Genomic DNA, 17,087 nt, shown 5'->3' on the forward strand with positions numbered 1-17,087 from the left:
ATTAGCGCTGCTGAAATAGCTGCACCTGCCACGACTCCACTGGAGAGCAGGGTTCGCACTGGATGTCTAACCTGGCTAGACAAAGAATAAAGTCAGTTAAAAGAGGCTTACCAGTGTAATCATAACTTTTAAATACCTAGCAAAAAGGTTTTGTAAGCACAGTTACTAGGGTGTTACAACTGCATTATTATAGATGTGAAAGTGTGTATTGGATAAAAGTGAAAAAGTTTTCATGAGAAATAACAAATGCAAGGTTGGACAGGGTTTATTCGTACTTATGAGAGGAGCATAAAATTACAGGGCATACATATGTGGTTTCTATTAATAAAAGAAGATTGAAAAACATTCTGAAATTCAAAATGAAACAATAGCGTCCACACATACTGGAATATTCAGCACCAATAGAAAATCTAACGTCCAGTTGTTGTGGCTGGACTGTTTCACTGTGACATTTTTTTTCTGCTAAGCCATTACTGTGACACACACACTCTACAGCACGATCTCCCAATGCTTTGCGATACACTACAGAAGCGTGGATGGGGAAGAAGCATAGGTCAGCAGTGAATGTCTGTTTAAATCTACCATTTCCATATATGTGTATGGGAGGTGTTTGGCCATTTTTTTGTGGTGATTTGTTAATTTGTTTTACAGACAAACAGCTCTGTAAATGTTCTGACTGTTTTAGAACAGACTACAAGTGTGAATCAGATATTACAAAGACCTGCAAACTAGAATAAGAACAAGACAAGTCTCAGGAGAGAGAGCTGGATGTCTGATGACATTCTATCTGATCCATTCTACTATCTTTGAGTCCTAAAATAAACTATCATTTGACATGCTCATGAGACGTCAGTTTAAGAGAAAGCTGTGGTGTCAGGGATAAGCTGAGAGCGAATGTTGGCATCATCAGCGAAGCTGTGAGCTTGGTCAGGCATTAACTTACACTCTCAAAATGCAGTGAAATGTAAATAAGCAGGTAAGTCTTTATACGCGACACTGTCAACATGCCAATCGTGTTCATTCACATTTCTGGGATGTGCAGGGCTGTGCTACTTGACCATAAACACTTTTAGCAGAAACAAGAATGATTAGTTATCGATAACACTTCCAAACAGCGACACAATACAGGTTTACCACACAGAGATACACCTTCATTGCCAGCCACCATGTGGTGTGTAAAGAACATGCTGAATCACAAACTAAAACAACGCGAAAACAGAGACATTTGGATTCAGGTTAAACTGTTGCCGTGGCATTGGTTGGATTTGATCAAATGCTTTAGACTGCATTTGAATATTCCACAAGTCACCAATTGAGGTGAATAACAATAAAAACATTAAAAAATAAAATACAAAAACAGTACTGAGGCTGCATCTTAACATTGACCTTTAGAAGTATAATTTCTGAAAAAGTTAATCGAGAACCACAACAGGAGTACAGTTTAACAAATGGAGTGGCAGGTTAGTACTGTACATAAGTGCAATTCCAGAGATAAAACACTGAGGTAAACACATAATAATGTGCTCAAACAATTTTAAAATGTGGTTAAATAACTATACATTGTTACACATCCTCTAGCCACGGTCATATAATTTTTTTCAATTATCTAATAATGTCCAATTAATAGTTTTAGTTATTAATTATTAATAATTTCATATCACAGTGCACTGTTTTCAGTATACTGATAAAGTTATCAGGACTGGGGGTAGAAGTTATTTGCACTATTACCATACCTAAACAAATTATATGATACTCAGATCATAGAAGCCAAATAAAAAAATGCTGATGTAATGATCCAATAATCACATCTCTCACAAATATTCCACACATGTTCTACAAACACACGGATACCTTGTTTTCCCGTTTTTCCTCAGAATATATAGTGCTTGAACTCCTCAAATCATGAACAACATTTGGCTGTGAATTTATGCTAATGGAACGTGACCAGTATTAACCCATTCTGGTTGGATGTGATGTCATCAAATAATATTAGGTGTTTCAGGTTTAGATATTCAGTGGACCCAAAAATAGCAGCAGCTGACTTTACCATATTCCACTGGATCTTCCACCGGGGGGTGCCAGAATCCTTTGCGAAGCTCTCTTGGGGACGTTATCGTCAATCTGGACACCTGACAAAAACACATAAGTCGTTTTAAGCGGCGTGGCAACGTGGTAACAAATTGCAGTTGACAGCATGTGTGATTGTGAGGCAGCGTCTGGGTGTGGCGAGCAGGCTGTGGTACCAGATAAACTGAAGCTGGACTCGTGCAGGTCTCTCACGCCACCGTGGCGTGTGCAGGGTCGCGGGTTCAGGTCCGCGTGCGTGGGAGCCGTCTCCTTCCCCGAGTTCTGCACCGCGGCCACGTCTCCCGTGTAGGGGGCTCGGTCCACTCCCTTCAGGGCCTGGCACTAAGGGAGGGCGGGGAGGGGAGCGCACACAAGCACCCTGTTAACCCTGCTGCGTTTGATCACTCTGAAGAACCACAACACTGCAACAAGTGGCCCCATGAAAATGAAAATACTGAAGTGTTGAGAAGTGTCCACAAGAGGGCGCAAAATAGCTGCGCAGGGTGTCTGCTATTGAAGGACCAGTGCATATTTTACTGACTATTGTGAAGAGAATGAGTTTGCTTGGCAAACATGGGCTTGTTTTGCTTGTTTTGTCTTGATAAACTATGGACATATTTAAAGTGATACTCAAGCAGGATCAGCTTTTCCAGAGAAGATTCTGTATTTATCCCCATCTTTAAAAATAAATTACTGGTTTTGAAAAGTTCAGAGCTCTGCTGTCTACTGTCTACAGCAGAGGAGGATCTGAGACTTACAGCTTATACACAGCTGTCACAGATCTTCAAACCACCGGCTTATAGGAGCTATTCTGGGGTTTTGCAATACCTTCTCCCTCTGCACCATCTTCTTGTAGAGGTAGTCCGGGAAGGTCCGGAGGGGGTAGAACTTCCCAGAACCCTCAGCGCAGGTGAAGATGTCATTTTCGTAGACCACACGGCCCCGGCTGATGGTGACCAGGGGCACGCCGTGACAGCGCATCCCCTCGTACAGGTTCACGTCTCCTCCCTGCCACTGCGTGCTCACCGAGATGGTCCTGCACAAAGCCAACCTACGTTCAGCATCTCAGCAGACACACTGGCCGTGGTGAAGTTGAGGAGGCACAACCTCTCACCTTACAGTGACTCAACATGATCCTCAATCAGGAAATGAAAAATTTACTCCACCAATCAGGTTCATTTCATTCAGTGATTCTGGGACAATTTGGAATTGTTTTCAATTTCAACAATATACACTAAGGAGACCTAGACCTCTGTCAGACTGCTATGAAGAACAAGTGCATATTTTACTGAATATTATCATGTATTAGATATTAATACATGTTAATAATTCCAACATGAGGGCAGTTAAATCACCACCTTCACATCAGTACATCAGGGTGCAGTTCTAGATTCCTAGCGGCAGGCGACCGTGAACAGCAACAGCGTTTGTTAGGAATGACTGGCACCTCTATTGGGCTTGTTTGAAAACACGTCAGCTCTACTGGGCTCCGCCCCTCTCAGTGTTTGCACCTGGTTGCGTCAGGATCCCAGACCACGACGTCGGCGTCGGCTCCGGGGATGATCCTGCCCTTCCTGGGATACAGATTGTAGATTTTTGCAGCATTGGAGCTTGTGACAGCAACAAAGCGGTTTTCATCCATCTTTCCTCCGACCTGGAGAGGAGAAAGACGCAGCTCACAAGGGGCTCCGATCTGGCGACTAAGTTACGGCAACGGACGAAGACCAACTGACGTTTCTGTACAACGTTTAGGTGGAAAACGGTTTCGAGATCCTTCATCTGCAATGCGAGGAGAGCCAACGTGATGAAGGACCTCTGAAACGTTTCGCTGTTTCTCTGGAAACCTTATAAAATGATTCGCAAATGATGCAAAGCATCAAGGAGGTGTTAGCGGCGGGGAGGCGAGACGAGAAGCATGACTCACCACTCCTTTCTCCCAGATGACGCTCATGCGGTCCTGCACGCCGGACACGCCGTGAGGGATCTTGGTGAAGTCATCCTTGCCCATGGCCTTCTGTTTGGTGGTGAAGGGGCGGTGGTCAGACGTCACCACGTTCAAGGTGTCACTGCAGCACCAGAGAGGCTTAAACATGAAGAACTCCTCCCCCCCCCCCACCAGCCAAAAGTCAATTAATATGTGCTGAACGCCTGCTAACATGAGACCTACCTCCCTAGCAGGCTGAGAAGGAAGTTAGGGGTGTTGGGGTCGAGCCTCAGCGGGGGCACGGTGACGTAGGCGGCCGCGTGGGCCCAGTCCTGGTGGTAGTACTGGAGCCCGTTTATAACGGCGTGGGCGGTGGTCGTCTCCCCATGCACCACTTTACCTGCACGCATGCCAACAACGCATCTGTTCCTTAGTGCAGCCAACACACAAGTGTCGCACTGCACCTCAGCCCGCACTCATCACAGCAACCAACAGGTGGCAGCACCTTGAGAATGAGTATTGTGGAGGACAGAAGGGGACAAAGTCACAGCCTTACCCTGCATCTTAGCTGAGGCCAAGACGTCTCCTGCAGACATGCTGGACACGTTCACCAGGTATATAGGACAGTGGGCCTGAGGGGGTTAGGAAATTATAACACACCCGTTATTATCTTGGTATTTCTTTCAGGAAAAGAACAGAGGTGTCACACTGTGAAATTAAAACTGCGCTGTAACAAGCAGCAGTTTCGTCTTATAATAATTAGAGATTTGTAAATTTATTTGAAAGAGTGGATGTAAAAATGCTTTATTTTAAAAACCTCCTTGAATCAAGGCACTCCTTAAATTACAATCTCTTTATTACACTGACACGTCCTAACTAGATTGTTCAAACGTGGACATGTAGCAGCTAATACCTTCTGCAGGGTGTACATTTTTCCCCTTGTTCTTTCTTAACAAATTTATTTTTGGAAACACTTAAAGCTGTGGACTCACGCCCAGAACATTTTCACGTACGCTACTACTGCTCTTTTATTTTGCTCCTTAACAAATATCATACACATAATACACGTATATAATAAACAAATACACATTGTTTAAGGTGTCACAAGTGTGTGTTTCTACCATGTAAACATCAAGGACACCACCACACCAAGAGCATAAGTTCAACCTCTACCTCCAGTCAGAACACACAGCCTCCGACCTTCCGGTCTGCCCTGCAACATCCCAACCTCTTCATCACATAAAAAGTGCACGTCCAAGTGACACCATGTGTAAAAATCCTGAAAATTCGTCACCCACAACACGCCTTGAGAGGACCTGGAGCTACCAGCCATGTCGATCACCCCAGAACATTCAACGTTCCCAATGCAAATCAGCAACTGACTGTCTAATCATTAGTGGTTGTTTATTAAAAAAACATGAACAAAAACCTCAAACTATTTTCATTACCTTCAGTAATAGTATGAATTTTTATATATAGCATGTCATAAAATAGTACGTAACCAAAAAAGTACATTTAAAATGCACAAGATTTTCCCAAATCCCCCCCCCCAAAAAAAGGCAGTTAGATAGTTAGCAGATGCCTCACAGGGAAAAGATCTAACACTAGATGTTTTCACAACTACATCAAAGATACTTTCTGTAAAGTTAAGAGTTATCTGATTTTTTATCCTGAATTTCATATAAGGACCATGTTTTGTAGTTACGTTACAGGTTAAGTAAGCAAGTCATGGTCTGATGGTTAGGGAACCAGAGGGTCGTGGGTTCAATTCCCAGGACCGAGGCCATGACTGAAGTGCCCTTGAGCAAGGCCCGACTGCTAGCCGGGATGGGGCTACCCACCGCTCTGGGCACATGTGCACCACAGCCCCCTAGTGATCACTAGTGTGTGTGTGTTCTCAATGCACAGATGGGTAAAGGCAGAGGACTAATTTCGATTGACAATTGTCACAATTGACAATATGGCAACTTAAAGTTCATTGATTACACTACACATGGAGGTGCTTTTTTTTACAAAAATAAAGTGGAGCATCTAAAATAACCTCCTGCAGAATGTGACAAGGGTATAAACTCTTCTTCTCCCAACTCTATTGTGGAAAGGAATTGCTTTCAATGGCAGTAAAGTCATTCAAAACTCAAAAAGAAAATGGGCAAAGGCTTATTTACCAAGGCGCTAAAATCTTTAGGTGTTACGTTGCACTAAATAACTATTTGCGCAGGTGTTTTCCTCCACATAAATTATGTGTACACACACAGCACTAGTAAATGTTACATCAGAGGTGTGTTAGGCCGTACTCACCCTGTTGGCGATGGTGATGGCCCGGTGGACTGCCTCGGCCTCCAGCTGTGAATGGAAAATTACCCACAATCAGTTTACCCAAGATAAATAAATAAATAAATGGTAAACCTAATGTGTGGTAACCTAATGTGTGGTAAACCTAATGTGTGGTAACCTAATGTGTAGTAACCTAACGTGTGGTAAACCTAATGTGTGGTAACCTAATGTGTGGTAAACCTAATGTGTGGTAACCTAATGTGTGGTAACCTAATGTGTGGTAAACTAATGTGTGGTAACCTAATGTGTGGTAACCTAATGTGTGGTAACCTAATGTGTGGTAAACCTAATGTGCAACAGGCCATCAATAATCCAGGGCAACACAATATCTGGAGTCTCTAGCCGTGCTGTACCTCCTCAGGTCTGCTGATCTCGATGCCCTCCGGCCCGCTGATGCCCAGATCCAACGCCTCCTTGGCACCCTTGGGGGTGAAAGCAAGAGCTCAATTTACACCTGAAGTTACCTGGTCTGCGCAATGCAGGTTCTAACGGCAGGGAATACTCCAGTGAACGCGGGAGGCGGAGTCCTGACCTCTGCGACGAGTTCTCCGTTCTCCGCATGCACGCGGGCTATCGCTCCAATGTCCTTGCAGTTCTGCAAGGCCTGGAAGAGCTCGCTGTCCCTCAGCATGTACACGTCCTTGTAGGCCATGAACATCTGGAAGGAGTTCACTCCTTTCTCCCTCACCAGCGTCTCCATCTGAGCCCGAACCTGCCAACAAAGCACACAGGGCTGCGGTTCACCAGTTCGCCTCGACCAACGCTGCCGGCGTAATCTCCATGTTGCGGTCCCCGAATCGTGAAAACATATGTGTAGAATGCACGCGTTACGCAAGTTAAAACATCTTAAAACATCGAACTCTCGTAAACAACACAGCAACATGACACAGTCATCTCAAACGCTTTGTCCGTGTTACCGCAGGTCACCGGTGTGTGAGGGGCCGTGTGTACCTTGGGACCCCACCAGGTGACGGCGACGTGGAGGGCGTAATCGCAGCAGGCCTTAGCATCGGCGTGCGAGCGGCATTTCTCATAGGCATCCAGCAGGGATTCGTTCTTCTCGGGCAGCACCAGACCCATCACCATGGTAGTGCCTCCAGCCAGGGCAGCCTGACAAGAAAAGTAGAAATGCCAAATGAATGTCTTCATGGTCGACTCTGTTTCACAGGACGGATGAGATCACAGGAAGTGAGATTTTTACATTGGAAGTTTATTATCAAGTTACTGATCATTGATTTTAAACATTAACTTTTTAACTTAAACTACTACAGTAAATTACCATCTTTTTACATTTCCAAATTACAATAGTCACCTTCACTGCTTAATAAGAAAGTCTAATTACAAAGGCTCAGTCAACAATACTTTATAATTATAATTAAGTTCCTAATTGTCTACCAGACTGGGTATTTGATTTATTTAATTAAGAATAGAGGTTCTATTGTTAAGTTTACTTCTGTTGTGAACAAACCAGTTGGCTCAGGTTAAGATAATTTAATTAAATTTGATAGATGTAAATGCACTTTATATAGTGTAACTGTTTACTTTTGCTTTTTTTTTTTTTTTTTACAAAGATTTGGGATTTTAAAGGATTTTATCCTGCACTGGACTGTTGATGTGCAATAAATATCAAAAGTTAAACACCTTTCTGATCTACTCATTTCAAGATTATTGGACAAGAAATACTTTACTTTACAAATGGCTTTGCTGTTATTCGCTTCATCTTACACAATAATACGAATGGAATTAACTTTTCACTGAGGTAAAATGGTTGAACGAAAATTCTCATAAACACATGACAATTACAGGCACCTCTGCAATCAGAATGTTAATGAGGCCTCTCTTTGCTAACAGCACAGACATAAAGGAATAAAACCATTCCTCCATACAGACTCTCTATCAGAGACCCTCACCCTTATTGTAGGTCTCTCCTATAGAGCTCTGCCAGCAGTTCTGAGGCCAAGAAAGGGTGCTGGGACATGCATAGCATATCCAACCAGAACTCCAGCTCAACCAGAACTCCAGCTCATCCAGAACTCCAGCTCAACCAGAACTCCAGCTCAACCAGAACTCCAGCTCAACCAGAACTCTAGCTCATCCAGAACTCCAGCTCATCCAGAACTCCAGCCCAATCACGTAGATCTCAGAGTCCTCCCACTTTCACAGAATCATAATCACTCCCTACACTATAACCACAAACCAAAATCACGGTTTACATTTGCCAAGCATGGTTTAGAGGTTTTTCCTAGATCACTGTCCCACTGAAAGGCCCAACCATATGGCCCACTTAAAAATATTCACATATACATACATATATACATACATACATACATATATATATATATATATATATATATATATATATATATATATATATATATATATATATATATATATATATATATATATATATATGTGTGTGTGTGTGTGTGTGGAAAAAACCCAGTATATTTTATTATATATATATATATATATATACACATACAAACACACACACACACATACATACACACACACTGAAATACAAATGACCAATCTACAACCTACCAAACCTTAAAGTTTTGCTTAAACATTTTCAAATATTATTTTATATTTGTTTGCTCATGGTGATGAGCCTCTCCCACAGAATTGTCATCAGGGTCAGGACTGTGTGAAGTCCTCACGCACAATAAACCATTTGCATCTCATAAAGTCCAATATTGCGAAAACAATTCACGAACATAATATTGAGCAGTCCTACATTACACTGAGGCTTAGGTTCTTGTCCGCATTATCCTGATTTTTTAACATCAAACTACCTCCTATGTTAACTGCTATTTATGCCACATCTGATGACAAAACTCGCATTCGAAGTTCCAGTGATGTTTAGCGAACTGCATGCGCTCGTTTTGTTCTAGAGTGTTCCAGAACAGAATCCCACCAATCAGAAACTGCCAGAGAATTCCATTTCTCCTTCAGGCAGGCTCATCACAGCACCAGCTGGCCGAAGCTCCTTGGGTCTAGACTTTTCAGTGAAGAGGGGTTGAAGCTATTTTTAAATGCCTATGATCTCATCATCCTTTTGTTTCATTTAGTTAAATTCTTGTTCATATTTCTTCATGATTTTTGTGTATTTTGACATGTGACTGCACTGTGGTCTACACGTCATCTCACATGCACCCCAGAGTGAAACCCCAGATATATATATATATATATATATATCAAAATATCATAATGCTTTATAATGTTTTTTTTATGTAAATAGAGTTCCATAATATGCTCATTATCACAATCTAACATTTTTAAATAGCCTTTAAGACTGCCTATTGTGTGCCTGTAACTCTGGAACCATGATAATATACTATACAGAGACATATAGTATAATCAGTGGCAACACAGTGAATTGTACTGATATAAATATAAAAAAGAAGAATACACATTTGTTTTATCTGTCCCCTGTCTGCTGGCCTGGGGGAATGGGACAGTGTCCACTGTTAGGGGCGGGGACTTGAGCGCCATTGTTTTGTAGCACAATGGCGCAAATGAAAGGCTTTTGCAGCAGTCTTTGCAGCAGCCCCCCCACCCCCAGTATCTATGGTAACAGAATCTGATCTGCATGTGTCTGTGCTACTGGGCTAGACTCACACCAGCACTTTAGGGGGGGGGGGGGGGGGGGGGGGGGGGTGATGAGGGGGGGGGGGGGGGGGGGGGGGGGGGGGGGATAACAACTGATTTATTTGTCATCCCAAACACTATAGTGCTCTCAGGCTAAGAGTGTAAGAATGTGGGTGTCTGTTTATGTATGTGTGTGTGCGCGCGTGTGTGTGTGTGTGCGTGCGAGAGAGAGAGAGAGAGAGAGAGAGAGAAAGAGAGAGAGAGAGAGAGAGAAAGAGAGAGAGAGATGGTGAATCATCCCCTGTGGTTCACCGAGACAGTCTCACCCTCCCCACTCTGCCCTTTCAGTGTGCACTAAGTGACCCTTGAGATTTGCTCAGACAGAGCAGTCTGAGCCTGCAATAGCCTCCACAGCTCTGTGTATCTACTCTACATCTCCACGTGTCTCTACAGCTCTGTGTATCTACACTCTACATCTCCATGTGTCTCTACATCTCCGTGTGTCTCTACATCTCCGTGTGTCTCTACATCTACGTGTATCCACACTCTACAGCTCCGTGTGTCTCTACATCTCCATGTGTCTCTACATCTCCATGTATCCACACTCTACAGCTCCGTGTGTCTCTACATCTCCACGTGTCTCTACATCTCCATGTGTCTCTACATCTACATGTGTCTCTACATCTACATGTATCCACACTCTACAGCTCAGTGTGTCTCTACATCTCCGTGTGTCTCTACATCTACATGTGTCTCTACATCTACATGTATCCACACTCTACAGCTCCGTGTGTCTCTACATCTCCGTGTGTCTCTACATCTCCGTGTGTCTCTACATCTCCGTGTGTCTCTACATCTCCGTGTGTCTCTACAGCTCAGTGTGTCTCTACAGCTCCGTGTGTCTCTACAGCTCCGTGTGTCTCTACAGCTCCGTGTGTCTCTACAGCTCCGTGTGTCTCTACAGCTCCGTGTGTCTCTACAGCTCCGTGTGTCTCTACAGCTCCGTGTGTCTCTACATCTACACGTGTCTCTACATCTACACGTGTCTCTACATCTACACGTGTCTCTACATCTACACGTGTCTCTACATCTACACGTGTCTCTACATCTACACGTGTCTCTACATCTCCATGTATCCACACTCTACAGCTCCATGTGTCTCTACATCTCCACGTGTCTCAACATCTCCACGTGTCTCAACATCTCCACGTGTCTCAACATCTCCACGTGTCTCAACATCTCCACGTGTCTCAACAGCTCCATATGCCTCTACAGCTCCATGTGTCTCTACATCTCCATGTGTCTCTACATCTCCATGTGTCTCTACATCTCCACATGCCTCTACATCTCCATGTGCTTCTGCAGCTCCATGCCTGACCTGGAGGAGACTATGATCCCTAAGTAGCTAGCGGGCATAGCACTGCATCTACACTCACATTTAATAGTGTTTTAATAGTGCCTCTTGTGCCACACTGACCTCACAGAAGTGTGTTTTTTCTTGGAATATCAGGCTCTTACATGAATGTCAGGGTTTCATGAAATGAAGCCTCCCTGAGTTTGAGACGTGTGCCGTACACTCCCAGTGGGTGATGGGTTCAGGGGTTCTAGCCTTACTGTGAACCTCAACAAGAAGGTCTCGCTGTGTTAAATGAGAACGGTTAAGCAGATGGTGGGACTCTTCAAGTGTGGAGGCCATGTCAAATCAGTTACTCTGGCCCCAGGATTCATTCCAGACACTCACCACCCATCAGGACATCTGGTGCAGATGCCAATTCAGAGGAACCAAGTAAAGTGGAGTGAAAGCAGGTGTAAAATGGGGTTAAGCATGACAATCAGTACATTTAAGTGCACACTAGCCACAAAAAGGTTAAACGTAACATTACAGATCTTAAACATGAGATCACTGAATTCCTAAAGAATGGCCCACCTTGGTCCCGCTGTAGAAGTCGTCAGCAGTGGTGGTGTTCATGAAGGCCTCCTGCAGATGCACGCTGGTGTCAATCCCCCCGGGGAGCACTAGCTTCCCCGTGGCATCGATCACCTTGGCACCGCCCGGGATCATCAACTCCTTGCCCACCTGCTGGATGGTGCCGTTCTCGATGTACACATCAGCCTCCTGGGTGAAGTCATCATTCACCACTTTGCCGCCCTTGATAAGGATACGCACCATTGCCGCGCCTGAAGACATGATTCTTCCTGCTTGAACGGAAGGACAATGCGTTTTAGTTCCATTTACTTAACTAAATTCCCAACTCAAAATTTGTCCCAAATGAAAAGCTATTTTATAAGGATTTGCCCTTGGGGAATTGTAAAAGAGTAGAAATGTTTTCTTTCAGTTTTTCCCCACATGCTCCATGGACTACTATAATGATGGGGTGGGAAGGTGATTCCCAAATCGCATCCCACTGAAGTCAGATTTGACTTGGAAAAATAAAAAGATTCTTGGAGAAAATAAGTTGAGACCACAGAGCATAATCACAGTGTTGAATATCAGAAGGGGGGGGGGGTATAAATTCGACTGCCCTGCCTCCAAGCTCAGCTCTTAATGATTTGTCTCCAATTTCCAGCAAGGGCCAGTCAGAGTACTGCAGCAAATCAATAGCAAATGTGTATAAATGTAATCCGGAAGCGCATCTGTATAAATACTACTTTTCTTCCCCCCTTCATTGAGTATTTATTCATTTTCAAAGAAATACTACTTCTAATGCTTCATGCTGCAACCGGTGTGACCCAGACACTTCAAATGAGTTGCGTCATTGCACAGGGCAAACAGCAACATCAGCACTTATGAAGAAGACGCTGTAAGGGTTCTGGAGAGTATGCAGAGAGACACAGGTGTGCCAACAGAGAGTAACAAACCGCTTCTGTTGATACCATTCAGCAGTATACTCTCTTTGGGTGGTCAAAGCCCTGGTGCGAGCATACCAGAGTCATGGCAAGTGGGTGCGGCAAAACGCAGCATGACGGAACCCCCGTCTGTTATAAGCCCCTGTGGGGGTAGTAGAGCAGTGGGGGGGTGGGGGGTGTTGCCAAGCAATCGGGTAAAAATGGGTGTGTCCTCTGACTGGGCCTATATTAAGAGACCAACACTACACATGCTGCATCTCTCTTCTCTCAAAAGGTCCCAAAGACATATCAGTCACACATTTGTTCCTCATGGCCCAAGTGGAATGATTTTGCCATGACCCATTTCTGAATTTAGCATATTCCATGCAATGCAGAAAGCTCTCTCGTCAACATAAGGTAGCCAGACATGTAATCGCAGGCTTCTTGGGTAGATCAGTGCTACTGGGTTATAACAACCGTAGAAATAATTCCTATTTTTTCATATGACTAAACCAGTAATGTAATAAACTGATCGTGCAGCCTTAGACTGAGATCAGTGCGCTCATTCACCATGTGTCATGACTGACATGTTCATTTCTGCCTGAATCTCAATTCTGACTGGAGTTAAAAATGTGTCTTTCGACGTGGCAGAAGTCCTGAATGTGCCAGATGAGACATGGAAGAAGCGGAGAGACATATTTAGAGATGTGTAGCTGGAGTGATAGGTGCATCCCACACACAAAGGGGCGACCAAGCCCTTAGACTAAGGGAGACAGGCGGGATGCTTACACCACATCTCGACAGACCAGCGGTTCTCGGTGGCATAACAAGCGAGAAACGTCCCTGTTTGATCAGGTATTCGTTCGTGAGATCAGGTTCCGAAAGCCCGAGCTTTTTATCCATCACGTTTATAGCTCTCGCTTCAACGAACCGACTGGCCTGTCCCTGTCAAGTAAAATTAAACGGATTGCGACCGAACATTTACAGCAAAACCGAGAATCATCACATTCGGGTGGAGGACGACGGACACAAGCGCAGAAATACACCGATAAATATCAGATCCGAGTGTCAACGGCAGAACATCACCAGATCCACCATGTCGGGCAGCACGATCGCCATCTGTCCTTCGGTCTCGGATGAATACATCATAGCTGCAAAAATGTCTTTGATATAATAAATGTTAACAGACTTACTTCGGTTGTTGTATATCCTAAAAATCCGTATTTCGTCCACTAACAATCAATAACGGTTGGTGACACCCGCAGGCAGACTCGGGCAGATGCTGTGGGCAGTCCGGTTTGGTCAACCTTACGTTCGCAGCATCCATACGGCACAAGCCGGTAAAGCACCAATCACAGAACAGACCCGCGAATATGGCCTCAACGGCGACCAATAGGATTACAGATTGGGCGTGTCCAGCCGCCCTTTGGACGTACCATTGTGCGTTTTCAAGGGGGGTGGGTTATAGGACCTTACTTAGTTATCGTAACCAGCTCAACAAAATCAACGAATATGAACTACGTAATTCATATTTACTCGCAGGAAAATATTTACCACAAATCATGTAGGTCACTGATAACCGATGACAAGAAAATCTGAGAGCCGGGAAACGAGTGGAGCTTCTCTAATACCAGAACACCAAGGCTGCAGTAACACCTGTAGTAGCCTGCGCTGTTGATCTGAAGTAGGCCTTCTAACAGCAGCTATGTTTCTGTGCAACGGATGCAGTGATGAAGATTTAAAATACATCCTTGAAGGATTTGGAAGCTCTCACCCCCTACTCCTGAAAGGCTCCTGACTTTCACAAATTAAGTTTCCTTAATGTAAGATATTCTTAACAATAATAATTTACTCAAATCAACAAGAAGTACTGTTTTTTCACTGCTGGTTTCAATGCTGAAATTTGACATATCCAAGAAAATAACAGGAATCCTTTTTTTTTGCACAAAAAAACAATACATTTATTCAAGTGTTCTCCAGCACAAGTACATTAGGAGCGTTTTTTTCTTCGTTCTGGGCACAAAACAAAAAGAGAGGGAGGAAAATGACTGACTGCTACATCTGCTGTATTATGAGCTGATTTCAAAGAAAGAGGAGGCTTGAAAACAGTTATGACACAAAGACGTCACACAAAATCAAGATTGTCTCATTATATATATATATATATATATATATATATATATATATATATATATATATATATATAACAAGAACAAACAAGCCATCATAGCCAAAATATATCAAATAAAAAATAAAAAAGGAAAATGGGGGGGGGGGGGGGGGGGGGGGGGGGCTGGATACATGGCATGGAATGTAGGGCATAGAAGCAATGCTGCCTGGATATTAAGCAAGTACATGTCAACAGCAAAAGTTATTACAATTTCTTTCTTACTTCCCAATATGAGTACATTATTTTCCCACAGATAAGCACCAACTACAGCAATGTCTATTCTAAAACAATATAAGAATCTTTTCATCGTAATCTTTTTTTTCAAGTACAAAGTTAAAATGCCTTTGTTAATATATTTATATGAGAGAGTAAAATAATAGTGCTTTTTCAATACTACAAGGAACATAAAAACAGTCATTGTCAAGACAAGTTTATTTCTTTTCCAAATAATATATTTTTCTCAATTAGATAAAATGTTTAGCACCTTAGGAAACACCTACAATCCCCCTTTTAGTACTTATAAAAGAATTAAAAGCAAATAAAAAGATTTTTGTATGTAGGGCTGTGCAGTAAAGACGGAATTGTCCATCTACTGTTAAAATCACTTTCTTTTGCTTTTCCTATTCAACGCTTCACATATAAATATGAAATATGGAAGACCAGCAGTCTCCCCACTGCTCTATAGCTTTTGTCCATTTTTAATGTTGCAGTTTCATCAATTATACCCTCTCTTTTTTTAATTTGAGTATTTCTGATTTCATGATATATATTAGCAAAGAATTATATTTGTACATCTCATAGTTAATTTTCTAAACAGTCCAAAACAGCAACAGACATATTCTATGTACAAAATGTACAAAAAATATGAGCAATGATTTCATTTTGAACATAAAAACATAACTGCAGAGCTTTAAGAAAAAGTAAGGTATGTGTGCAGTGCAATCCATTAAATTAACAGAAATCTCATTTGTGTCTATAGAACCTTATGACAGTTATAGCCAATTACCAAATCTTTGCTAAGTACAATAGTTTAAAAGCACGCAGACTTTTACTACAATTCTAAACAAATTCACAAATTTCCAAAACCAGCCAATAACACAGATATACCTTGCAAGTTGAGTACACTGGTCAGTTTTTACCCATACAAACAGAGTCTTCATTTGGATTCATTTAAAATGTATATATTCCTAGGCCACATGCTTTGACTTGGCCCAAACAACTGGAGAACCAATAGGGAGAGACTAGACATCGCTAATGACATCACGAGAGAAGCATCTGTGAAACATTAGAAAAGAAATGACCTGACTGGATATCAAGCAAAGATATTTACTGTTAGGCTCACATATGCACTACACTGGGAGCAGACAGTACTTTCTTAGATGTTGATTATGATGAATTATCACTGTAGCAGATGAGAACTTGGAAGGGTGGCTTGTAAATTTAACCAATTCACCACCAAAATGACAGGTGAATCTCCCCTATTCTACTAAGCCATTCTTTCACATCTATTGGCACAGCCCTACTTTACAGGAAAAGAAAGGATTACCTCATATAACGGTAAGAGAGTTTCACATCATAGAACATAACCAAAAAACAATTCACAAGAGTCAAGAATAGGTATTCAAAAATATTAACAGAAATAAAAAGAAGTATACATATACAAAAGTGCTTGCTATTGTTGGTAACACAGCACAAAAAATTGCTATAAAAAGGTAGAAGAACATCGTGAAGCCGCACCTTTTTTAAGTTTTGCACCTGACTGAGGACAGCCTGCGAGAGGCGCTATAGAGGGGGTTTCGGCAGGCCAAGAGCAAACCTGACACCACCCTCCCTGCGTCCAACACGCACGCTAAGAGTTGTACAGTAATGATTCTCGCCTGTGGAGAGCTAGAAAAGTAGCTTCACACAGCCTTTGATCTCATGGTATGGATGACCAAAAAATTATAATAAAATATAACCAAAACAAACAAACATCACGGCCCATGTGGCAGGCCAGTGTGGATGTGTGTGTTTTGAGTGTGTGAGTGAATGTGAGTGTGTGTGTGTGTGTGTGTGTGTGTGTGTGTGTGTGTTTGTGTGTGTGACGCAGGCAATGGACTCCAATGACTGCAAGGCTGAGGAATTGACATTGAGCACCAGTAAGATATTGTATAAAAGACTGTAAAAGTTACAAAA

At 42.8% G+C, this 17,087-nt stretch overlaps 1 protein-coding gene across 2 annotated transcripts; it reads right to left on the reverse strand.

The window, feature by feature from the left end:
- Positions 1-249: 249 nt before the first annotated feature.
- dpysl5a (dihydropyrimidinase like 5a) lies at positions 250-14,074 on the reverse strand. 2 transcript variants are annotated; one of them, XM_076978652.1, is made up of 13 exons: positions 13,936-14,074; positions 11,844-12,115; positions 7,277-7,435; positions 6,858-7,037; positions 6,679-6,747; positions 6,290-6,334; positions 4,548-4,623; positions 4,235-4,391; positions 3,992-4,133; positions 3,579-3,721; positions 2,896-3,103; positions 2,244-2,409; positions 250-2,129 (listed from the first exon to the last, which is right to left on the reverse strand). In XM_076978652.1, exons 2-13 carry the CDS (start codon positions 12,102-12,104, stop codon positions 2,044-2,046), a joined length of 1,692 nt encoding a protein of 563 aa, XP_076834767.1. In that variant the 5' UTR covers positions 12,105-12,115; positions 13,936-14,074; the 3' UTR covers positions 250-2,043. The 2 variants fall into 2 exon arrangements, with proteins under 2 accessions (XP_076834767.1, XP_076834768.1); XM_076978653.1 differs by having other exon boundaries at positions 11,844-12,112; positions 13,936-14,068.
- Between the last annotated feature and the right edge of the window lie 3,013 nt (positions 14,075-17,087).

This window comes from Brachyhypopomus gauderio, chromosome 17 (genome assembly GCF_052324685.1).
Source record: "Brachyhypopomus gauderio isolate BG-103 chromosome 17, BGAUD_0.2, whole genome shotgun sequence".
Classification (NCBI taxonomy): domain Eukaryota; kingdom Metazoa; phylum Chordata; class Actinopteri; order Gymnotiformes; family Hypopomidae; genus Brachyhypopomus; species Brachyhypopomus gauderio.

Bases quoted from the DNA above. Each gene is read 5' to 3' on its own strand.
- dpysl5a (XM_076978652.1), bottom strand. From the start codon at position 12,104: ATGTCTTCAGGCGCGGCAATGGTGCGTATCCTTATCAAGGGCGGCAAA. The intron at 7,436-11,843 runs GTGGGCCATTCT...TTTTCTTGTCAG, and splicing joins ACTTCTACAGCGGGACCAAG to GCTGCCCTGGCTGGAGGCAC. The intron at 4,624-6,289 runs GTGAGTACGGCC...TAACCCCCTCAG, and splicing joins CCATCACCATCGCCAACAGG to GCCCACTGTCCTATATACCT.